This window comes from Macaca fascicularis, chromosome 8 (genome assembly GCF_037993035.2).
Source record: "Macaca fascicularis isolate 582-1 chromosome 8, T2T-MFA8v1.1".
In the NCBI taxonomy this organism is placed as follows: domain Eukaryota; kingdom Metazoa; phylum Chordata; class Mammalia; order Primates; family Cercopithecidae; genus Macaca; species Macaca fascicularis.
The window spans coordinates 115,864,011-115,890,513 of NC_088382.1; the positions used below are offsets into that span (position 1 = coordinate 115,864,011).

The 26,503-nt window shown below is 40.3% G+C and overlaps 1 protein-coding gene across 1 annotated transcript in view; it reads left to right on the top strand.

Annotated features, from left to right (window-relative positions):
* The window catches only part of LOC141407495 (uncharacterized), a 40,089-nt gene extending 31,732 nt beyond the window's left edge, over positions 1-8,357 (top strand). Inside the window, exons 2-3 of the mRNA XM_073999931.1 lie at positions 5,641-5,957; positions 7,374-8,357. Coding sequence (XP_073856032.1) covers positions 5,641-5,957; positions 7,374-7,617 — 561 coding nt within the window. The 3' untranslated portion in view covers positions 7,618-8,357. The remainder of the gene's footprint in view (positions 1-5,640; positions 5,958-7,373) is intronic.
* The last annotated feature ends 18,146 nt before the right edge of the window (positions 8,358-26,503 follow it).

A 26,503-nucleotide genomic window follows, 5' to 3' on the forward strand; every position in this document is an offset into this window, starting at 1 on the left:
GGATGCACTTGCCTGCTATTCAGTAAATCTGTCCTAGATGGGCACCTAACCCAAGCTTCTTGGATCATGTTTTTCCAGGGATTTCTTTTCCTCTGTATTTTTAAAATGTACATTTTTAAATTTTAGAATAATTTTATGTTTTTAGAAAAGTTGTAGTAATAATACACAGAGTTCCTGTAATCCTTCACCCAATTTGCCCTATGGTTAACATCTTAGATTTGTCAAAACATTAACATTGGTTAATTACTATTAACATTAACATTGTTACATTACTATTAATTGAACTCCATATTTCACCGATTATTTTCATTAATGCCCTCTTTCTGTTCCAGGATACAACTCAAGATACCACAGTGGATTTAGCTGTTGTGTCTTTTTGGTCTCTTTTGGTATACAATAGTTTCTTCATTTTTGTTTTTTATGACTTTGCCAGTTTTAAGGAGTACTGGTCAGGCATTTTGTAGATTGTCTTTCGATTTGGGTTTGTCTGATATTTTCTCATGATTCAACTGGAGTTGCAGGTTTTTGGAAAGAAATCCACAGACATGAGGAGCCTTTGTCATTACATCATATTAGACAGTAAATGATAGTCACATGACATCACTGGTTAAGAAAGTTTCAGCCAGCATTCTCCACTCTAAAGTTGCTATTCTTCCTTTTCTATATTCTTTGGAAGAAAGCCACTGAGTTCTTTGGAAACTTCTAAACCAAAGCAAAATGAATAGATTCTGTCCTTATTTAATGAAGGGATCCAAGGACTATACAGGCTGTGAAAAAAAGCCTGTCTGCAAGGTGGAAAAATAAACCAGTTAATGAGATACGGACAGAATTGTGATGGCATTTCCACCTCCTGAGGCTCAGAGAAGCTCCCCGTCTTCCGGAGATTATATTCCACACTACTATTGTGCCAGAAAATTTCCCTTTTCGCCTACGCCAGTTTAGATTGAATTTCTATATGTCCAACCAAAAATAGGCTACAATACTGTATACCTCATTGGATTGCTATGAGAATTAAATAAGTAGTATGCGAAGGGAGTGCCTACCACAGAAAGAGACACATAGCAGTACCAATAGATGTTGAATATTATTATTAATATTAATTGATGCAGAGTAGTATTTTGAATTCATTACATTATAAACATTGTGGAAATAAACTAATGGTCACAGATTTCTTAGTTATATTTGAGAATTTGAGATCGCACCTTAAACATACCTGCTATTGTAGCATTGGATTCAAAGAGAAGTGAAACGAGTTGTAGCTTTATCAGGATCTTGCTGCTTCTGCAAGAACTAAGCCATGTTTGCGTTAAATTCAGAGGCAAGAAAAAAGCGGTCTGGTATTTGAAGTACATAATTATCCACATTCTTCTTTCCTGAGGAAAGGGCCATCAGAGCTAAGTCTTTTAGTCAAGAAGCATCTTTGATTCACAAATATTATGTGATCCTTAACGTCCCATGACTATTACCTAGAATTGTTTTAGCCTTAAAGTGCAGAGAGAGGGGAGAAGTGTGCATTTATATCTTTAGTACATATCATTAATGTATCTGTTGTGACATTTATCTACAGTCATGAAATGAAAAAATAATTTGGGCATAAGTGACTTTGAACTACTCCTATTTAGTTCTCCAAATTTAATTTTTTTAATAATGGGAATATAGCTATCAAGAAGACAAACTTTTAATAGCTCTTTAATGAAGCTGTCCTGATATTTCCTTTTCTCTTAAAAAACTCATTTATAGATTGTTTCACATTTCTACCTTGGTTCTGATTTTCTAAAAGCAATTTTGGTATGAAAGAGGTACAATAGAAAGACAGGCTAGTGTCCAAGTCTCTAAAATGGTTTGTCTCTGTGCAATGCAAGGAGAATATGCTCAGTGGGCAGTGCCAATACCTGGAAGTATACCAGATGCTTGGCAGTGTAGCATAGATCTTAGTGAAGGAATTCAAAGTAAGAGAAAGTAAAGGAAAAAAGAAGGGACTATACAGAAGTATCCCTACACAAAATGGTGAAAGAAGTAGTGTATATTGCATGTCAGCCTACTTCCAGCATCAGCCCTCTCCATCTTTCCTTGACTCCCTAAAAGCAGATGACTTAGTGCCCAACTCATGCATCCCCCTGTTTCAGACTTAAGTATTCACCTCCTGTTCCTATAATCCCTCAATGCATCAGCAAGCACCTATTTGAGCATCCATGAAGATAAAATACACACAAATATAAATTTGCCATTGTCCCAGTCCTCCAGAAACTTGCTGTTTAGTGGGGGAGGAGAAGCATGTATGTAGATAACTAAAACAAAAAGGCAGAGTGGTGTAGAGAGGGACAAAGAGCCCCAAGAGAACTAGGAGAAGAGGAATAATCTGAGGTGTAGGTTAAGATGTGGTCTGTGGGAGGCTGAGACAGGAGAATCACTGGAATCCTGGAGGCGGAGGTTGCAATGAGCCGAGATAGTGCCACTGCACTTCAGCCTGGGCAACAGAGTGAGAGTCCGTTTCAGAGACAGAAAAAACAAAAAGATGTGTGCTGTGGTGTGACAGAGCTAAGGGAGGAGTTCCTAGAAGACAATGTACAAAGTCATGAGAAGAAGGTAAAGGAAAAGATCCTGGATTTGATAAGTTTAACATAACTATAGAATGCAGTTTAAATTAGGTGACTCATGGATTACATTGATTTATTCCCAGAATAACAAATATTAAAGGAGGTAACAAACAAATTACATAAGATAAGTAGAGAGAAAAGAAGACAGCCAATTATTTAAATAATTCTAGCATAAGAAATAATACAAAACTATAAGGACAGCAGCGTTTCCCCCTATCTGTTCATGTTTTGAGGCATAATGGAAAAACCCCACTTTTTATTATCAAATGGTTTACATAATGATCAAGTACATTAAATCAAAACAGAAAAAAAAGGGCTTTAATAATATGGAAAATATCCTTTTCCTGCAGAGACAGATTGGGGACTGAAAGCGTCAGTTGGCTGGGTAGCTCATTAGCCGTCTTTCATGAGTGGCACCACCTTGGAAATAACCAGAGCCCTGAAATAAAGATGAAAAGGCAACAAAGAGGGGACTCTCTGTTACCCTTAGGCAGGCAAATCAAAGCAACTGAGGCTAAAAAGAGATGGGAAAAGTTCACTTCAAAGCATTACTATTATCTTGCTCATTTCTGAATAACTGAAACCAACAGACCTCCCAACACACTTGCTGTCCTTTTTTGTCCATGGGGAAACAGGCTAGTCTACGAGTTTACTGGATATCCATTATTTCTATCTTGCAAACATCCCCTATTCCTTCTTTTGCTAACCAAATACATTTTTTCCCTTTTGAGAATCTTTCATCCCCAAGAGGATGCAGGTGTTTGATTGTGTGAGCCAGGACAGCCAATAAGAGTATACCTTCAAAGACTGATCTGCTCAGCAGAAAAAGAGACTCGATTTCTTTGTAAGGTTACAAAATTCGTCAACTGTGTAGGGCTGGCACTATGGACATAATGTGAGGGGAATTAAACCAGCACAGGAAGCAATGCTGAAAGCAAGTTAGAGAAAGAGAAAATCATATTCTTCCTGATGTTGTTAAGCCCAGGACAAGCCCTGCTATTTCTTGACTTCTGAGTTACATGGGCTGATGCATTTTCTCTGCCCAAGTTAGAATTGCGTTCCTGTCACTTGTTACTGAGAGCACTGAATGCAGTACGTTTTTGAGCTACACTTTTCCATAGGACACTAAAGAGACTTTGAAATCAAGATCTTCCCTGTTGCATGAGTATGGGTAGTGTGCATGCTGTAGCATGAAGATGCTCAGAGCGTCATATCACCTTAAGAATAATTACTGAAGGAGGAAGAATGAAAGCAACCAGGATGAAAATAAAGTTTATTTTTCACCTTCTTTCACCACTGATAGAAATGAATGAGTTGTGTTGATACTCTAAGGAAATTCACATTTTGATCTCCCAATGAATCACCTATGGAAAATTAGAAACGTGATGTTGTCACTATAAAGTGGCCCTGGTCCTGCGGATGACATTTGCAGCTTCAGTAAAAAAGTAAAAGATCAAACCTTAATTGATTACTTATTTTGGGGTGCACATGGCACTAAATTGCAAGTGGGGATGTAAGGGCGCAGATATCTTAGGAGAGAGGACATTTTGACTCAAATAGACAAATTCCACTACAGTTCTATGAAAAAACACATGTACATTATTTAGTAGGGTTAGCAAAGTCTGACTAATTTATAATACTGCCAAAACAAAGTAGCTTTATCACAGAGTCTGAACTAAATTTAAAATACATACCTAGTCTGTACATTGTTTGTCGAAGATTCTCAGTAAATTCTTTCTGATTGAATAAAAATGAAACGTTATCACTTTCAACATAACAGAAAATTTAAGCTGCGAATGCTCGTAAAGAAATTAGGGGAAAATAATGGGGAACAAAACCCGCAATCGGCTTATCAATCGGCTTATTGTTGACACGCCACGCCACTGAGAACTAGTATCTAATTTTCTTGAGCCCTTATCTCAGGTAAAGCTATTGATTCAGGGAAATAGGTTATGCGGAAACCATGAAAGTTTCTAGTCTGGCCGACCCTAGGTTCACGACTCTTTACTCCAGGCAAGAGATAAGCACCTGTCGTTAAATTTCAACATCCCTGTCTGTCAAATGGGAATAATAATGATTCTCTCATTTGGTGGCTGTGAGAGGTGAGTGAAACGAGACTGAAATTTGACCCAGGAAATATTTGTACCTCTCACTTTAAAGGACAGAATTTTAAAAAATAATAAATGATCAGAAATTAAGGTAGAATATAGTGAACACTAATAGCGGGAAATAGCTAATCTGCAGGTGAGGTGGCTGAAAGGCTCCTACGCTGAAAGTGTTTGCTGGATGCACAGGAGATCTGGGATACATTCCGAACTCGGCAACAGGACCAACTCCTTTCCTCAAGGTTACAGACCAGCCAGGTTCCAGTTCAGGTCTGGGAATCTACCCACCCAGAGTTTGCGCCCTTTTCGTTTTGCAATTTAAAACCGGGTTGTAGGGGGAAGGAGTGAAGGCAGCATGTAGAGAAAGGAAATTACAGTTCAGGTAACAGGAACAAGAAAATCTCCAAGGTCAGGGTTGGGTGTCAACGAATTATGCAAAATACGGCGGAATGAGAAGTCACAAACGCCTTGCAAAGAATTCTGAATTTTAGAAGCTCTTTGCAGAGCCCCCTTCAGCCCGCTCCAAGCGGCCTTGGGTCCCTCTCTAGGCTGTCGGACTTCGCCTTCCTTTTCTCCTTGTTTTTCCCAGCAACCAAAGCATCTGAAAAACATTTTTTTCCTCCATAAATCTGAACAAATTTCCTTGTAACGCAGAAGCTTTTTTTATCGCTTTAACAAAACTTTCCTCTGCTTCTCTAGGGAGAACCTAGTATTAGAGCTGCCCGATAGGCGGGACCCCGAAATCGGGGCAGCTCTGGCTTAGTCCCGGCTATTCTAGTGGGCGCCAGCACCAGAGGCGCCTCTCCACCCGGGCGGGGATCCGAGCTCCGGTCCCCGCCGCGGTAGCGAGTGCAAAAGCCCCAACCGGAGTCAGAGGAGCCGCGCTCGCGGAGGGGTGCGCGCTAAGTCCTCGCGGCTTCCGCAGGAGCTATTTTTAGCGGTGCGTGGCTCCCCCCGCCCCCGGCGTGGTAGCCTCCGGCTCGCGGCGCCCCGCGGCTCCTCTCGGTCTCCCCCGCCGCTGCCGGCTCTTGGTAGCTTCCACGCGGGCAGGTCCGGAAACTGAGCATGTCTGCAAGCGCTCGACGGCGCCGGCGGCAGCGGGGGCAGAGCTGGGCTGCGTCAGGCTGAGCCCATTCACCTCGCGGCCGCAGGAGCGCAGCGCCGGCGCCGCGCCGCCCAGCCCCGCCGAGAGGGGCGCACTCGCCGCCGCTGGGCCCGCCGCCGCTCACCGCAGCCCCCTCCTGGCGACCCGCAAGTAAGTTTGTGAGGCTGCTGGGCGGTGGGGCGAGGTCTTGGAGCCCGGGGGAGTCCAGGAGGGATAGCGGGAGGCGCGGCTGGCGCCCGGGAGAGCCGGCTGGCCTCTGTCCCCTGTGTCTGGTGCCTGTCCGAGCCACTTTGAAACCTGGTGGCCATTGGGATGCTCGAGCGGGGACGACGGGCAGAGCAGGAGGGCAGAACTAGCTCCAGCGGGGGCCCAGAGGGCAGACTTGGGAAGAAGGAAAGACCGTGCGGCGAGGGAGGGGACCGGGCGGGGAGGCTGGACTTGGGGCGCGGGAGCCCGGCCAGGGGACAGCCGCAGAAGGAAAGTGGGGGTGTCACCGGGGGATAGGGTGGGAGCAGCGTGAGAGTACACTGTTGGGGGCGCAGAGTGGAGGGCAAACGTGTCTTGACCAGAGCGGCAGGAGGATGCGTGTAAAGTGGGGCGCGTGGAAAGCGGATTTGAACGAGAGCAAAGGACGCCGGTGAAAGGGACAGTGGGCTCCGGACGACTCGGATAATTTGGGCAGTCAGTACAAGGTTAGGGGGCACATTATGATGGAGTCAGCCTGGACTCTGTCTCCGGCTAGAGTACTCGAGGCCACATGTTGGGAACTGGCTGGGGAGAGGATGGATGTAGAAAGTGGCCTGGAAGGGCCGGCTGGAAAATCGCTGAGGGATTCGGGTGAAGAGGAAGGGAGCTGTGCAGGATCGGGCGTTGGAACTGGGCTGCTGGTAGGGCCTGAAAGGTTCGAGAGAGGGTTGGAGGCTTCCCCGTGCCGCCCCTTGAATAGTGATTTAGTACTGTTCTCTGAGGTTCACTTTCACCCCGGGCTCCTCTCCGTCTACTACCTGGCTTCGATGCACCTCGGCTCGCTGTAGGCGAGCTTGTAGGAGATTTAAATAGACATCAGGCAGTGGGGAAGGTAGTCGTTTACAGCGGGGAACTGCTCAGGCTTCCCTTAAGTGGTTCCTGGCACGCTCAGGGTGCAGTGTAGGGTCTGAATGTGTGTGTTGCAGGAGTAGGGTGGGGTAGGGGGAGTGGTGTCAGTTCTAGGCCACAGGAATTCATGGTCTGGCCCCAAAGGTGCGGTGTTTTTGGCCAGGAAGTCAGGCAGAAGTCTGCAGCGTGCAACTCGCGGCGGGGCGTGTGTGTGCGTGTGTGCGCGCGCGTGTGCATGTTTCCGGCCCGGGGTCGCGTGTGTGGCTGCAGCCTGTCTCCATGATAAGAAGATCCAGGGATCCACGGGCGGCACGGGGAAGGGATTAAGGGGAACATGCTTCCCTACGTCTTTTCTGCCTCCTTTTCCCAGAGTAGCATTCTTTGCTTATCCAATGATGCTTCTCTCTAACCTCTCCCTCTCCCCTTACATCCCAAACCTGATGCGAGTCTTCTCTGATTCGGCACTCTAAGGAGGACTCAGCCGCCGGCTGCGACCACCGTGGACTCCCTCTATGGAAGGGAATCCTGGGAGTCCCGGCCGTCAGAGGGGTTCCCAAATCCAAAGGGTTCATCTCCAAGGCGTCACTCCGGGGGTCCCCGGTTCACTCTGCTGCCCCTTGCAGGTGATGCTGTGATTGTTGCCCGCGGACAGGGAAGCACGATGCCTCCAAAAGGCCAGCGGGGCGGAGAAGCAGGAACAGAGACCAGCATTTAAGGGAATCTCTGGCGGGGGCCTCCCTGGAGTTCCCGACATGTAAATATAGTGAAAAAAGAAAACACTAGGTTACTAGAATAAACACGTCCTAAAATCTCTATGCAAAAACGCCTTTTTGAACAGCAAAGATTTCACCCACCAAAACAGGGAAGCAAGAAGCTTCCACAGTGTGCAGGATCCGAAACAGGACCTGCCCGGCCAGGCCCGGCGTTGGGGGGTGAGAGTGGGGGAGGGGTTGTCGGCTTCTCCATCCAGCTTGCCATGTTCTGCCATCGGTTTCGCATTTTCAGAGAGACTTTACCAGATGCAGGAAATGAAGATGAAGGCAACTCTGGAAGGATGAAAAGAAGGGAGAGCAAGCACTGTACCTACTGTCTGCTATCTAAGAGGGCTGGTCTCATAACTAAAATATCCAGTCCCTGAGATCTTGTGTGCAACCATCAGAAATAGTTCAGGACACCAAATTGCGCAGAGAAGATTCAGATGAAGAGAAACAAGAACTCTGTGGAAAACTGTTGGAGACAGTGGCACAATTGTCTTAAAAGGTGATGTCTGTCCCATGGAGGGACACAAGAGCGAGGACAGCACGGTTCTAATGGCCAGGGCGTGTCCTCTTATTCCATGTGACAGTGGCTAGCTGAGTTGCTAGGGTATGTTTTTGAAATATACCCTTTGAAATATGTTGATTATTCTGGACATCTGTAAGGTGGGAAATTTGAATAAAAAGACTTCTGTCATTATTGGCTTTTATGGCTATGATTTTTTTCAGTTATTTTTATAAATCATGTGAAGGTAAAATAAATGATCATTTCAGCCATTAATTCTGTTCTGCACAGATTGCTGTTCAAATAAAACATCGTCTGATATGTCTGCCTGTATTGTTTTGTTTGGGGGTCACTGAAGAGGGAAAATCGGCCAAATTGATTAGGGTGTCATATAAAAGCAGAGAGTAGGTCCGGGTAGATCTTATGAGTGTGTGCAGGAAAAGGCTTCATTATAGAATGCTAAATTTAATGTGAGATGAGAGAATCTTTTACTCCCCACCTCCTGCATTTGAAACACAAAGGATTGTACCCTTGGGCTGGTTCCTAGTCCTTAAGTGGAAGCCTAACTGGGCACTTTTTTTCTGGAGGATTGTTCCCTAAATCCTGGTAAGCTTTAGAAAATAGGCAATGGAATCTTTGTTGCACTAAGGTAAAGTCATTACAAAGAAAAAAAAAAGAAGAGGAAGAAGAAGAAAGTAAAGGTGGTGAAATGGCTTGAGGAGGCAAAATGAGAAACAGAGATGTCAGTCAAAGTGGAAAAAGAGAAATAACTTTCTCTCACTTTAGGGATCGATCTTATTGATAGGCTTAGAGCAGTGATTCTCCACTGGGGGCAGTTTTGCCCCCTAGGGGATACTGGCAATATCTGGAGACATTTTTGGTTGTCACAACTTTGGGGGAGAGGTACCGCTGGTGTCTTGTGGGCCAGGCCAGGGATGCTGCGAACATTCTACAATAAACTGGACAGCCTCCTGCAGTTATCCAGCCCAAATGTCAGTAATGCTTAATTTGAGAAACCTGATTTTCAACAAGATGTGCTTAACATTAAAAGCAACCCCTTTTAGGATACTTTCAAATATTCCTATTGGAAGTCCATCTCGAAAATCAAGAGTAGTTTATAAGAGACTTTCTTTGCAAAATGGTCCCACGTTCAAAAACACTTGTTTTAAGGAAATTAAAGAGGCTTCCTTTTGGCAGAACTGTTTTTCAGTCTTTAAAAAACAAAAAACAAAAAACCCTAAGACATATTGAGAATGTCTAAAAGGTGAATTATATGCATGTGTGCATGAGAACTAAGTAAACATTGTTTGATAAAACCAAATCAAAAATATTCTGCTGTACTAATTTCACTGAACTTGTTTGGTAATTGCTTTTTAAAAGAGAGAATCTTATTTTTTAATTAAAATGAATTTAGTTAAAATTATAACTTGTAAGTTCTTTATCAAGTGAGGGATTGAACAATCAGAGAAAAATGTTAGGCAAATATTAATTTGAAGCCCCCAACAAATTCCAAAAGGAAACCTTAGTGTTTATAAGTATCTGCATAGAAAGGTAAGAATGTCGTATAATTTTCTCATACTGTATTTAATTTCCATTTGAAATCGACAGCATGGAGTGTATCGAGAAGCATCAAGCCTTTTGATTCTGGAGCACAATGCATTGACTAGAAAGGAGGAACAATACCTTACACTCATAAATGTAATAAGATACTGTTCTAATATCCCCTGCATGCAGGAACTCAGAGCACTTATTAGGTAAAAGCCTTGTCATTAGCACAATGAGGCCTAGTGAAACTAAAATTTGGTCATTGTTTCTACCTCCTCTTCCGTCCCACCATTCCACCCATTTTCATTATTGGTTTGTTTCAGAATTCATTCTGAAGGTATCATCATTTGGGTTGCTTACTTCCTTTCTTGTTCTAATAACCATTCCATTCACCCTTACCTATTACTGTCCCTCAGGGGTCTGTGTTGCAGCAGACTTGATACTCCTGCTAAGACTCTGGGGAACCCAGCAACCCCCCACCCCGCTCCGCCCTTTCTCCTGTGTGTACAAACACAAACAGCTCTTTTCTGCTTCTAGGTGGAATGAGGATTTGTGCCTGTCTTGGTAAAAGGCAGTGGGGATAGCCTTTGTTTTTCACAAAGGCAACCTCAGTTTCTCTGCTTGTATATTTACTGAATTGGTTTGTTCAATTGCATATTCTTGCTATTAGAGAGACTTCATCTTTCCCAAGGGAATAGTGAAAGAACTGGGGAAAACATGACTTCAGTGTAAGCAATGCTGGTATTGATAGAATGCAGCTGTCATTTTACTATGTGAAAACCCAATAAATATGATTTGAACCAATGATAATCAGATTTGTAAATTCCATAAGCATTTGTAAACTCAACAGTAGCAGGTTCTGTTTTAGACACTGGGACTCTTACACTTGCAATACCCAGATATATCTCTCAAAGTGTATCTGTACAAAGAAACTTAAGATGGGTATTCATTTTCATTGAATTTGGAGCAATTATAGAGATATTTTCTGATTCTTGAAAAGACTTCAGAACACAATTGGTGAGATGCAGAAGGCAGAAGAAATCATTAAGGGGAAAACAGTTCCATGGATTTCTGTACAGCCTAGACAAGGAGGGAATGAGACATTTGAGGTGAAAGGGATCAGTTCTTGTCTCTCTTTTCCTTTCCTTAGCAAATGGTTATTGATTTTGACATCTGAGCAAGGAGAGGTGGTTTCCTTCCCTGCAGATACTTGTTGAATGGATGTGTGCCCTTTTGCACTTCTGATAGCCACAGTGGTAGAAGACAATGGGCTGGCTGGCACTGGTAGTTAGAGGAAGCAGAATTTCAAATCAGTTCTGTTTTAATGGTGTTTTCAGCAAAGGTTCTAACCACACACTTTCAAAGACCGAGCATTCTATGTCACTATTTTGAGGAGATTAATAGAAAGACTACAGACCTGAGCATTTTTGTTATTTTGGGTACTAGGCCATACCTGTGCTATTTGGAGAAACCATATTTATTTGGGGGACAAGGAAATATTGATAAGACGGCAGCTCCTTTTACCTAAAAACAAACTTTCTGCTTACTCTGGCATGTCAATTATTGTCCCAGCTGGAAGGAGGGTCATGTGAGAATTTTATCAAACACCTTATGTTGCTCTTGCTGAATTCAGGAGCAACCACACACATACAGAGCAAGATTTTGAAATTTATGCTATAGCCACGGCAAAGAGAATATCTTTTTTGCAATTTCATTTTATCTTATAATTGTTGAAGATAAGTAATAGCAATGCAGGAAAAAGGCAACCTTGTTTGTGGAAGGTTTTACTTTTGTTTACAAATGCTTATTCATCTTAAGAAACAAATAGCCTGGAACATTTTCCCAGGCTTTCAGCCTTCTTTATAAATAGTGTGTCTCTTCTGTCTCTGGAATATTCATTATGTGATGTCGTTTGGAATCTGAATCCTGGGCTCAGATGGCTGATACGGTTCCTTCTAATTTTGTGATTTAGAATTGTCTATCCTCCTAAAGAAGGTAAAAGAGACAAGCTGTTTGTCATTGGGGGCACAGTAAAAGGTGCAGGCTGTAGTCTGTTTTACAGAATTACATGCATGTTGCTTGACCTTGGTCTGGGACCCCACTGACCAAAACACTGAACTCAGCCTTCTGGATTATGAAGCCTGATTTTCACAATTTGGATTTGAGCAACAGTGTTTTGACCAGGTTTGACAATCAACTGATGTGTTTGGAAAAGACTGACTGATGAGCCAGAATACTAACCACCCATTTACAAGGAAAGAGGCACAGACATTTAGGGAGGATCAAGAGCTTTGCAGTCAAACCTGGCACTCCTGCTTAGTAGCTTGTGACTTTAGATGAGCTTAACTTTATGGAACTTTATTTCCTCATCTTTAAAATGAAGATAATTATGAAGTGATTTGCGCGAGGTCAGTAGTCACTCTGCATCATTTCAGCTTAGTTTACAGTTTTCAAAATCTCCATCCAAACCTTCTGCTTCTTATGAGCATGCTTATTTTCTTGGTTAAATTCATGTTTCTTTTATTTATTTAAAAATTCTCAAGAACCTATATTTAGCTCAAGAAATTCTCCTTTCGGTTGTTAGATTCTGGGTCTTCTAGAGCCAAAAAAAGGGTAACTGATGGGTCTCAATTATGTTCAATTCACGTATTGACCTAAATTGTCAAAAAGATTAAGCGCCTTTTTATTTTTTCCTAATTGGGATGAACATAAATAGAGCTTTAGGTAAAGATGTCTAAAACCAAACAATGCCATATGCATAATGTCTTTCAACTAGGATGTATTTTTTGATGATCAGACAATTGAAGATTGGCCCTTGTTGATAAGTCTGTTATTAAGTTAATAGATGTTTTTATACCAGTTCAGTGGTGTTGCTAATATGGTTTATTGAAGCATTTCAGATTCAATAAAAATCTGAAAACCTGCTGTGTGTTGTCCATTGTAAAATAAATAATGTATGTATTCTTATTTGTAATTTATGGTGACTGATCTGCATATGATCAATTGGAATAATGAAAGACTTAAAGTTGGAAACCAGAACAGATGGGAACTTTGAAGGAACATTCCCGTTAGCACCACACAAGTTTCTATTCAAATCTCTATTCCTCAGTTACTAACTACAAAAATACTGGGCAGATTACTTTCTACCTTACTACTTTTTGAGAATCATATCAATTCCCGTGATGATTCGGTGAGATAAGCAAGGAAAGATGCTAGCATGATGTCTGGCACCCTCTTTGTCCTTGTACTCTGCTAATTCCACCACACTTCAGCTGTGCCCTTGCAAGTGATCATTTATGCTTGGATTAGTTCCAACTGTTTTACTCTCAGGAATCAAAAAGCCTGATCTCAAGTTTCTTGAGGGAAAAAAAGAGAGACATGATTAATGACTGTGTGAGTGAGTGGAGTCGGGGGCTCTGTGTGACTCTAGGCGGGACCTGATTCAGGGCTCACACCATGTGACCAGTTGCACTGCAGTTTCCCTTGCAATTTGGTAGCTCCTCTTCCTAAGTCTTGGGTATGTCCTTTAGAGGCTTACTCTTCAGGGTTCTAAGATGGCTGCCAGAAGCTTTCAGAGCTTCTTGTTCCCAGGTTCAAACCTAGTGAAGAGGACAGTCTCTTCCCATGCTTTTTACAGAGGAAAGAGGAAGCTGCTCTTCCTAGAAATTCTAGCAAATATCCCTGGTCAGGTCAAGAGCCCTCCACCAGTCATAGTGGCCAGAAAGGTGGAATATATTGGTTGAGGAAGTATGTTTTCCCATAGAAAATTGAGGGATTGCTGTTTGTATGCTGATTGTATGCTAGCACAATAAGAAGCCACCACAGCATTTTTGTTACTTTTTGGCCCCAAAGAAAAATGTCAGAGTCATGATTTTATTTCATCTGGGTCATAGTTAAAGTCTAGAGGATTCTTTCTGTACCATTACTGAATATGTGTTTCTAGTGATTGATCTGAATTTTCAAGATTAATGACACCAGTGCACATTAGCTCTCTTCCTTCAACCCACATCATTAGACTGGCTGGGTACACACTAGAATTTATGTTTTGCTACAAACAACTGTTTGTTCAAGGAACAAATTAATGTTTTTCTTACATTAGATACTAGGTAGTAGAATCACTGTTTTCTGATAAAAGTCAGGAGAAGCTGTCATCATATAAATTGTTAATCTAACATCCAGTGATGTATTCCTTTGTTCCTGGGTTGCCTTACTAGCCTCTGATCCTTCATCTACATACCAAATTACACTTTACAGGAAGGCTACTAAGATTTATGCAGCAAACAAGTCTTAGTCTCTACAAACATGGGCAACTAAAAAAAATTCCAGAAAGGTTAACTTGTTAAATGTTTGTATATTAAAAAAAAAAAAAAAAGATTCTACATCATCCAATAGGGCTGTTGAATACAGTCTCTTAAATGCACTCATTTTCTAAGATAAAATGTGATCTTACTTTCTGAATTAATATATTCACACACTAAGGATGTTCTCTCTCATTTATTTTTCACCCTTTGCATAGATCACAGTCACTGGATGTCATACATCACTTATTAAGCAGAAGAATATTAACAGCCATGGTAAATGGCTTTGAGTGAAAAATATTTTCTTCTGTTTTCATTCATCCAAATGTTTTAGTCACATAAATAAATGTAAGTGCCTTATTTTAAAATGTCTTAAAATGGGAAAATAAAATCACATATCTGCATTTTTAAAGTTAGTAGCTTTCAGGCTACTATAAAATGTAGTCTACTTGTGGTAAGTATGTCAGTGTAGCAATTGGTTTTTCCATATGTAGTTTCCAACATGGGAGGTGGGGGAGATACTCTAGCACAATGCAGTTAAAAACTTAAAAACCACAGAAATGAACTAAACTTTCCTTATCTGTTACATCTATTTAGGTTCTTAAGTTCTTAAGAAAACCAAAGAAGTGGAAAGGTGTTCTTTCACATGACTAAAGTATCATTGAAGTGAGATTTTTACCTCTTTGCCGGCATGTTTTTAAATTTCAAATCAGCAGTCACATTGGTGGGTGTATAACAGAGAAAGCATAAAGTCATGTGAATGTTTCAGATACAGTTTTTAATTATCTGAAATATGAAATGAACAACTAAGAAGAAAAAATTACCATTCTGGCATGATAAAAATACTCTGTAATTTTAAGAAATACGTAGAGATCATTTTAACATAGCTTTTAAGGCACAGATGTTGATTATATAATATATTAAGAGTTTTGTGTTTGAGTATCATGCACACATTATGTTTGTCCCTACACATTATAGGTAAAGTTTTCTTTGGTATTGCAGTTCTTAAATTTTTTTTGCTGTCTAATGGGACTGAAAATAAAAGGTTGTTAGTAGCTTAGTTAGGAACTATGCACTTTTTAAAAGTGTTCCATCAACTGCCTCTTCTGACTGAAGCACAGAGATTTGCAAAAACAGTAATAGATACATTATAGATAACTATACATAGAAAAGCTCTGAGCTAATCATTTAGATTATTTTGTGGAAGAGAATGGAGTAAGGCTGAAATTTCACTGGAACCTACTAATAGTGGTAAGTCCAAATGAGGTAAATCTTAAAACAAAACAGAACAAAACTAAAAGTTACAATGTTGTAACTTACCGGAGTTCCTTCACTGACTTAAATAGAAGTGTATTATATTCAGATTAAGCAGAAAGGAATCCATTGGATGATTATGGAGGAGTTCATGGAATTGAAGGAAATTCTGAAGAGCAAGACCTTGGACAGGATAATATCCCAGTGCTGGAATGCATCAGCTCTAGCTGTTTTCCATCATTGTGTCACTGTCCTCAAGACTCCTCATTTAGAAAGGATAGAGAGAGAGAGAGAGAGAGAGAGAGAGAGAGAGAGAGAGAGAGAGAGTTTGGGGGAAGAATAGGCTATTTTGAACCAATAGTCCTAAAGCATAATCTATAATCTGTTACTACTGGAAGAGGGGAATAAATGATAATGTCCCTGCAGGCACATTAGACTGATGTCCATTCAGGATGCAGAAACTTGCTTTAGTGATCATGAATTACTGGAAAGAGAGAAGGAAAACCAAAACCCTTGAGTGTATTATCTCAACAATGTCTATATGGTAAACAAATACTGTTTTCATTTCCTAAAGCTTCATAAACTACCACAAACTGGGTAGCTTAAAACAACAGAAATGTATTCTCTCACAGTTGTAGATGCTAGAAGTCTAAAGTTAAGGTGTTGGTATGGCCATTCAGGCTTTGGAGGCTGAATGGGGAGAATCTGCTTCTTGCCTTTCCCTTAGCTTCTAGCTTTGCTGACAGTCCCCAGCATTTGTTGGTTTATAGACTCATCATGCCACCAGTCTCCATCTCCATCATCTCATGACCTTCTCCCCTGTGTCTCTGACTCAGATTCATAGAGACAAAAAGTAAAATGGTTGTTGCAAGAGGGTGGGGGATGGGGGCGTAGGGAGTCATTGTTTAATGGGTACAGAGTTTCAGCTTTGAAAGGTGACAAGACTACTGGATGGTGGTGATAGTTGCACAACGGTGTGAATTACTGGATGCCACTGAAATGTACACTTAAAAATGGTTCACATGGTGTATGTAATGTCATGTGTATTTTACCACAATTAAAAAAAAATACATGTAAAAAGTGAAGAAGAAGACATTAGTGAAAATTTTCAATTCTTAAAAATCAAGTGAGGGCCAGTAGGATAGTTGAGAGTAACTGGGAGTCTCAGACACAAGGGAAATCTGTGCTTATCCATGAGTTCTTTCCCAGGGACCTTTACTTAGTACTTATCAGAAACTTTGGGGACAGAGAAGTTGACCAGAGAAAGCCCCGTTTGGTTCCACAGGTGTGCAGGTACTGAGACTCTGCCCTTAGGAACAGGCACAAAATCCCATGTACCACCCCAGATATTTCTCTCATGTGAAAAGCCTTACACAACTAGGGGAAAGGCAGAAACTATAGAGCCCAGGGTTCTGCGCTTATCCAAAACAGAGGTCTGCAAGACATACAGAGCATATTTTGGTGCCACATGAAGAGGGAGGGGCAGAAAAGTTGAGGAAAAGCCAGCCCAAGGCCCAGGTCCATAGGGCCTAAGACTAAGGTTGGACCCAGAGAACTCAAAAGTTTACAGCAGTTGCGTTCATAATTGCCCCAAATTGGAAATAACCCAGATGTCTATCAGTTGAGGAATGGATAAACAAATTATAGTCATGGATTCCACAGAATAGAATTTTACTTGGCAATAGAAAGGAACAGAGGGAATTTTACAGACCGTACCACTGTATCAGTGATCACTGAGGATAATCACTGGGGCAGGAGCCATGAAAATTTCATGAAAACGTTCGGAAAATGTAAATGTTTGGAAGTAGATTAAGACAGTTATATGCCGGGCGTAGTGGCTCACGCCTGTAATCCCAGCACTTTGGGAGGCCGAAGTGGGTGGAACAGGAGTCAGGAGTTCAAGACCAGCCTGGCCAAGATGGTGAAACCCCGTCTTTACTAAAAATACAAAAATTAGCCAGGTGCAGTGGCGCACGCCTGTTGTCCCAGCTACACAGGAGGCTGAGGCAGGAGAATCGCTTGAACCTGGGAGGTGGAGGTTGCAGTGAGCAGACATCGCACCACTATACTCTAGCCTGGGTGACAGAGCAAGACTCCATCTCAAAAAAAAAAAAAGATAGTTATATAGAAAGCAGGAGTACTTAGAAGGACTGATTATAAGGGGAGAATATAAGGCCGGGAATGAGCGACCATAATTTTTCAGTAAGGAAAATATCCTATATACTATCTGAATTTTTTTCATTATAATACATAAAATACTACTGATTTATATGCTATATTCTATTTTTAAAACTCAAACCCATTTATCAATATATATGCAACTTTCCCCCACCCCAGACTTATGTCAAGTTAATCATGGAGTCTCCAAGTTTAAATGATTCTAAAAATTAATCTAAAATCTTTCTAAAATAGGCGTTTTTAACCTGTAGCTCACTGACATGGATAGAATTCAGTTAATTCACAAACCTGGACAGAGAAAATGACATCTTTATTGTTACTGATCTCGAATTGAAATTTGGCATTTTCATTAATTATGGGTGTGCGTCACAAAGCACATTAAGAAATTAGCAGTACCTGTCACTTTGTCACCAGTGGAAGTCACAGAGAATATATCACATTACAATTGTTTGCAGATATTTTGAAAAATCATTTATGCTCATCACAACTTTGAAAATATGATTATTAGACCTACTGTTAGAACTTTTTATTTCAAGTATAGTTGACTCGAACAATAGGAGAGTTAGTGGTGCTGACCTGCCACACAGTTGAAAATCCACATATAACATTTGACCCCTCAAAAACTTAACTACTAATAGCCTACTGTTGACCAGAAGTCTTACCAATAACATAGTTGATTGTGTGTGTTATACATATTATATACTGTATTCTTATAATAAACTAGAGAAAAGAAAATGCTATTAAGAAAATCATAAGGAAGAGAACATATGTTTATACATTAAGTGGAAGTGAATAATCATAAAGGTCTTTATCCTTATCCTCTTCACATTGAATAGGCTGAGAAGGAGGAGAAAGAAGAAGGACTTATCTTGCTTTCTTGGGGTGGCAGAGATGGAAGAAAATTCACTTATACATGGGCCCATACAGTTCAAACCTGTGTTGTTCAAGGGTCAACTGTATTAATAAAGAAACACATAGACTGTGTCAGAATTTCAGTCTTTTAAAATTTGATAACTTTTTCATTGCATTTAGTTTCATTTGAAATCCTATGTATCTCACTTTTAGAATGTATTATAGGTTTTACAGACTCCCAGAGGGATTCATAGAACCAAAAAAGATAAAGAACCAAAATCTTTCTTTGACTCCTCCCAGTAGTAAGTTCTATTCATTGTGAACACTGGCTTGGTCCAGAAAGCCAGAACTATTGAAGGTGTTCTGATCACACTTGTGCTTGATCTGCCAGATGTCAGCTATGCAATTCCATAGGAAACACTGGTTCTAGCAGGTTTCACGCCATTTGCTGAGTGGGCACGTTTCTGAGCATCTGTAGATTCTCTGTGGGCTTTCTAAAGGGCTTTTCCTATGTGGAGCCAACGCAGTCTTAGAATTCTAAGTGCTGTGTACAACCCATTGTAACATTTCCTATCAGGAGGCCTAGGTTTTAGACCATCCCATATGCATGACTCTGGATCCCTGGAACCCCAGATGGGGAGAGGCCACTCTGAGTCTATTGGATTCAATCTTATGTGTTTGTGAATTCCAGAGGACCGATGTCAAACTTCCAGGCCCATAGATCAACGATATTTTTGTAAGTTTTAATGTAGTTCCCTGGTAGGCTGGGTATGACTTAAATGAACATATCACCCTTGACAAGATCTATACTCTTACCTTTTAAACTTTATTTATTCTAAGGGCTGTTATGCCAAAGCATATCATTTGAGTGACTTAAATATCAGTGGAGGTAGTAGTCAAAGGGCATCCCCCTGAGGAGTAGGAGAATCGCTTCCCCATGAGTCATATTTACAATTAGATACATACCCATTTTACAGCTAAACTTTCTATTTTAATAAAGCTCATTTCATTTTCGACTCCCTGACAGGAAGTTTTGCCTCCTTTAGAGTAAAATCTGCTTTAGTTTCACTTGTGTCATTGACCTAACTGAGGTCAGTGAAACCTCACAGTTATTTAGGAATTTCCTGAAGTTACTAAAATGCTCTTACTGTGGCCTTCCTGATGTATTCAAGGAATGCTAATCATAGTGACATCTGCCAAATCAAAATATATTTACTGGGAAACAGCAGTTTTAGGTTGCAGGGAACTTTTTTCTTTTTTAACTCTTTGAACAGCGTCTTCCCAAATGCACAGAACATTTTTCTAACAAATGCTGGGGATCCAAGTATGTGCCAGGCACTCAGCTGAACACAGGATACGATAAGGGGTAAAGCGAACATGGCCCATGCTTTCATGGAGCTCATAGTATAAGGTGTGTGCTGGGGAGAGGATGTCAATTAGACTACCTGGGAGGTGCTCTGAAGGCCAAGCAGAGGGAGCCAGGAGGTTACGCTGCACGGGAATGGAGGGGCTGCCTAGGTTGAAGGCCAATTGGAGCTGGGGGCAGGAGTAGAGAGGTGTTCCAGGCAGAGGAAATAGGTTGGCACATAGGAGAACACAAAAGATGGTCACAGTGTCTGGGGCAAGGTGAGTGTGGGACCAGATGGAGGTGGAGAGGTAAGCCAGTGCCAGATAATCCAGAGTCCTCTTGGTGAGGCTAAGGATTTTGGTCTTTGAAGCAGGGGGTGACATGATCCACCATCCTTTATTGGAACAGACATAATGATATCTATTTTCCAAGAGAACAGATAGTATTTGGCAAAATCAGCATGCCTAGCAACTTAAAATAAAAGCCTTCTATTTAAACATAATGGACATGATCCATATACCGTAATACATATACAACATTACAAATGTGCCTTCACCTCTGGACCGCAAGCTTTCAGTTTCAGTGCTAGCATTAAATTACTTAGGTTCTCTGGGGTTCTGAGGGGAGGGAATTCTAAACCACTTGCCTTTGTCATTTGCCTTTGAAGAATTGTTTGTAAAGTTTCCATTATAAAAAGCTATTAACATTAACTTCAATCTTTTTTTTTTTAAAGGCTGTTAAAATTATTCAGCTGTTTGCTTGCTATTGCCATAGCTTACTTGTTTATTTGAACTTTATTATAAAGGGCTGGAGGTATTGTTACTGTAATTGAATTGAATTGACTAGCAAAACAGTCCCTTATAGGGATGGTAATCTCTAGTACATTTAAAGTTTTATATAGATATGTATTTTTGTTTTTTAAATTATACTTTAAGTTCTAGGGTACATGTGCACAACGTGCAGGTTTGTTACATATGTATACATGTGCCATGTTGGTGTGCTGCACCCATTAACTCATCATTTACATTAGGTATTTCTCCTAATGCTATCCCTCGTGCCTCCCCCCACCCCACTACAGGCCCGGTGTGTGATGTTCTAGAAAATTTTGAGTCTCCCATTTGATTAGCAAACATGAGCCAAAGTCATACTAAACAATCATGTACATGCCCCTGTCAGCTACTCCTCTGAATTAAAAGTCCTTGCAATCTTTAGATCATTTGAGTAAGAATATAAAATGCAGTTTTCATTTCATGTGTATATTTTTTTAAATGGGAAAATTTTGTCTGCAGACTAATTGGGCACCATTAACTACCAGTGGGAGTTAATTACTTGCCAGCTCATTATATTATTCTCATGGAAACTCAGAGTTTGTTTGTGGATATTTTGGAGCATTGGACAGTAACAAGTGTCCTTCCGTTTAATGCTGCCACCCTGGGTCTGTGTGTCTGCATATGTACAATTTCTGAAACGTTTCACGTGAAGCAAAGACAGCTTGTGCTGAAACAGCTGGCCTCCACCTGCACTTGGGAGGCTCATTATTAGTCCCCAGGTACTTATTATCTAGTAAGCAGAAGACGTAAGAAGTTGCATATTGATTCTGCATCGTGAGGCACTTTCAAAGGCCCCTTAGACAAGGATATTCAGAGATGACTAGAGCAGTTGCAGAGAATTATTTTTCCGTGTGTGTGACATCTTTATACATGATGTCAACAAGAGCCTTAGAGTCTGACTATTATCAGAGGACCTTGTTCTCCAGCAGGTTCTGTTTTTGAGACTGTACTTCTGTGAACGTGCATCTTTACGCAGCTTTCCTTTGTGGACTATCCCTCCTTCTGGGAATGTGTGTCTTTAATCTATGCAACATTCCTTTGTGGACTGCCCTCACCCGGTAACCGACTTTTTCAGTCCTGTGGTAGATGTGGGGCTAATCTGACACTTTTGCTCCTGTTCCCCTAGGGGCAAGCATGTGAACTATCCAGCCAAATAACTTTCACTTCTAGTCACAGTGAGTTGCTCAAGGATGGATTCATGATCTAAGCTGGTAAAATGATGACCATATTCCCTAGGATTTTGACAGAACGCTAAAAACATGCTGTTTTTCTTATGGAGGTAGTTACAATGCTCTTAGGATTCTTGCCTAGTGCAGCTGATGCCCATCTTTGTTATCCAGTGGAGGAAGCCTGCCTGAAAGTGAAATTAGTCAAAACAAAACAAAAAGTGAAAAACTACATCTAGCCCATTAATCCCACTACACCTGCAGCCAATATGATTCCTGAATATTTCAGCTGCATTAACCCATTTTTCACTTCTATTTAAGCTAATTTAAGTTAGGTTTTTTTAAATGAAAAGAATTAAAACATAAATGCTGCCTAAACTGTCCCTACGCTGACTGAGGTGGAAGCAAGAAGGGAGAGTCTGAAGATATCATCTGGTATAGATGTAAAAATTTCTGTTGCCCTGAGACAAAAAGAGTTTGTAAGAGAGACCAAAGAAGGTGGTAACTTTTCTGTCCTGTTTCCATTTTCTTTAAGTAGCACTGGATGTTTTAACAAAAGCTTTTTACATTCCGAGGTTATAGAATCCCAGTTTTTCTCATATACAGAAATAAGAGACTTTGTGTTGCTATGTATTACAGACACAAACATAAATGAGCTGGATGAATCCTAGTTACAGCTTTGCCATTTGAAATCCATGGATACATTTATTTCTCATGCATTTCCTTTTAGCATGAGGTATTCTAAGATCTATTGTTCAATGAATAAGGTATTACAACTCCAGTAATGGTCTGTAACATGAATAACAAGATTAGAGGGAACAAGCAGTAAAAATAATAAAAGACAAATTATCTTGTCGATTCTCTATTTCTAGTAACTCAGCAATAAAAGCCATTTATGTTCTCATTTGGACGTTAAATAGCTAGAAAATATGAGTCAGTCATTTTGGATGCAAAATTCTGCCGCAGCTTCATTCCATTTGGTATCGTAGGTATCAGTTTTTTACAGACATTTCCTTCTAACAACAGGAAAGAAAAGATACCCAATACAGTAATAAAAATGAGTATTTCAAAAGTCCTGTAGACTTAAAGTGGAAAGCAGAAAAACAGAGGAACTAAAATGACATTTCTGGTATAAGTTTATGCTAGAGGCTTATTTTTCCTGATTTCTTTATGAAAAGACATGTGAAACATGTATAAATTAGGATTGTTCATGGCTAAAAGGAGGTCAGGGGTATTGGAGGTATTATTAAGATTCACTTTATCTTACATTGCTACTTGTCCTGTGGATAATAATTTCTGCTAAGAAGGGTTATAAGATAAGCTTTTTAACTAAAAATAGAACATGGTTACTAAGCTATAAGAAGAGATAATCTGCGTATTTTTTCAGTGACCAGAAAACATTGTCTTCCAAGGTGCAGTCTGACTGGCCTCCAAGTATGTTATGAAATACCTTGGTTGGCTTACTTCTAATTAGAGGGAAAAGTGCAATAAACACCAATTTCCCACATGGCATCATAGAATGTACGAAGTAAGGTGTTCATTATCCCTTATGATACTGCAATAGGAAAAATAGGTTTCTCCTTCCCAGGTAATTTAATGGGAATAACATCCCATTTCAAAAAAAAAATTCTGTACAAAAGAAAGTAGCATGAGCATAATGAAACTCTGCTGTATTTAGTGAACCAATGGCTTAATAAACTATTGCCTTGGTGACAAAAAAAGTTCTGACATTTGTATCTATAAGAAATTTTTCTGGTAAGCAAAATTAGCATTCACATTTAAATTTGGTGTTTGCTTCCAATACTTGATTTGTTATTAGTTCCTGTTTCTACAAACCTATATAGCTAACAGAGCAGAGCTCCTCTGAGCTGTTCCAGCCAGATGGAACATTTCATAGTCTCACATGGGAAGTGGCTGGAATCCAAACTTCTGTGCAGTGGAGTTTCCTGTGCATTTGGATCTGTCTGTAAGTTCTTCTACCAAAAGGAGTGAGGTGTGAAGCATATCCTCTTGCCATGGCCACACTCATGCAGAATGCAGAGGCTGCTGGATGGGACCTACAGCTGCAGCCTGAAGACAGCTGGCCATGAAAACAGATGGGGTCCCTGGGCTATGAGAATTTAGTACTGGCAGGTGAAGTGTATTGGAAAATGTGGGAGCCTCCTTAAATTCTGTGAAATTAAGAAAAGAGAGAGCTGGGCTTGCAGAAGTCCAAGTGTTGACTCTGAATTCATGAGCACTGCACTTGGAACATTGCTGACAGCCTGAGCATTCTGTTATTTACAGTACAGACTCTGATGCAAGGAAGGGACTGTTCCAATGCAGAATAGCATGGACCACAGAGGAGCAACATCTGGGCAACAAAAGTAGAAGGAATGTCCAAATAATTTCTATAGCCTTTCTTGAATGTGGTTCTGACCAGAATTGATCAGAGTTGATTTAAGAACACCTCCCTTGACAACCTAAAAGCATACATATATATATATATATAGAGAGAGAACGTATGTGTGTATATATGTGTATATAAATATATATATGTGTACATATATATAGTATATTCTTAAAATACTTGCATAATAAACTGTAAGTCATTTTCATTCTGAATTTCAGGGATTCACAGTTCGTTCATTCATTCATTCTTTCATTCAGCAAGTTTATTGATTGTGCACTCTTTGCTAAACATTGGGGAAAAAGTGGTGAATAACACCAGAGAAATCCTTCCTTTCACAGACTTTGCTTTCCAGTTTATAGTGACAATCATCCAAGAGACATACCTCAAAATAATAGGAGCCATCTATGACAAACTCACAGCCAGCATCATACTGAATGGGCAAAAGCTGGAAGAATTCCCCTCTAGAACTGAAATAAGACAAGGATGCCCACTCTAACCACTCCTATTCAACCTAGTACTGGAAGTCAACCAGACCAATCAGGCAACAGGAAGAAATACAAAGCACCCAAATAGGAAAGTAAGTTATCAAGCCATCTCTCTTTGCTTCTATACCTAGAAAACTCCAAAGACTCTTCCAAAAGACTGCTCGAACTGATAAGCTATTTTAATAAGTTTTTGGCATACAAAATCAATGTACAAAAATCGGTAGCATTTGTATACACTAATAATGTCCAGGCTAAGAGTCAAAAAAAGATCACAATCCCATTTACAATAGCCACAAAGAAAGGAAATACTTAGGAATACAGCTAAACAAGGAGGTGGAAGACTTCTACAAGGAGAACTATAAAACACTGCTGGAAGAAATCAGAGATGATACAAATAAATAGAAAAATATTCAATGCTCATGGATTGGAAGAATCAATATTGTTAAAATGGCCATACAGTCTAAAGCAATTTATAGATTCAATGCTATTCCTATCAAAGCATCAATGTCATTCTTCCCAGAATTAGATCACACTACCCAATTTCAAACTATCCTACAAAGCTATAGTAACCAAAACAACATGGTTACTGGTACAAAGACAGACATATTTATATGGTTTGGCTATGTCCCCCTCCCCAAATCTCATCTTGATTGTAGTTCTCATAATCCCCATGTGTCATGGGAGTGACCCAGTGGGAAGTAATTGAATCATGGGGGCTGTTACCCCCATGCTGTTCTCATGATAGTGAGTGAGTTAGTTCCACCAGATCCGATGGTTTTATAAGGGACTTTCCCCTTTGCTTGGCACTTCTCCTTGCTACAGCCATGTGAAGAAGGACATGTTTACTTCCCCTTCCACCATGATTGTAAGTTTTCTGAGGCCTCCCCAGCCCTGCAGAACTGTGAGTCAATTAAACCTCTTTCCTTTTTAAATTACCCAGTCTCAGGTATTTTTTCATAGCAATGTGAGAATGGAGTAATACACACATAGACGAATGGAACAGAGTAAAAATCGCAGAAATAAAGCCACACAATCTGATTTTCAACAAGGTTGGTAAAAACAAGCAATAGGGAAGGGACTCCCTATTCAATAAATGGTGCAGACATAACTGGCTAGCCATATGCAGAATAATGAAACTGGACCCTTATTTTCACCAAATACAATAATTAACTCAAGATGGATTAAAAATTTAAATGTAAGATCTCAAACTACAAAAATCCTAGAAGAAAACCTAGGAGATGCCCTTCTTGGCATTAGCTTTGGCAAAAAATGTTTGGCTAAGTCCCAAAAAGCAATTGCAACAAAACCAAAAATTGACAAGTAGGACCATTTTAAAGAGCTTTCTGCATAGCAAAATAAACTGTCAATAAAGTAAACAGGCAACCTATAGAGTGGGAGAAAATATTCACAAACTAAGCATCCAACAAAGGTCTAATGTCCAAAGTCTATACGGAACTTAAATCAATAGCCAAAAAACAAATAAATAAACCCATTAAAAAATGGGCAAGGGACATTCACAGACACTTCTCAAAGGAAGACATACAAATGGCCAACACACATATGAAAAAATACTCATCATCACTAATCAGCATAGAAATAAATAATCAAAACCACAATAAGATACCACCTCCCCACCAGTCAGAATGGCTGTTATTAAAGTCAAAAAACAGATGACGCTGGTGAGGCTGCAGTGAAAAGGGAACGCTTATACATTGTTGGTGGGAATGTAAATTAGTTCAGTCATAGTGGGAAGCAGTTTGGAGATTTCTGAAATAACTTAAAACAGAGGTACCATTTGACTCACTAATACCATTGCTTGGTATATGTCCAAAGGAAAATAGGTCATTCTGCCAAAAAGACACATGCACTCGTATGTTCATTGCTGGGCTATTCACAGTAGCAAAGACATGGAATCAACTTAGGTACCCATTAATGGTGGATTGTATATAGAAATTATGGTATATATACATCAAGGAATACTATGCAGCCATAA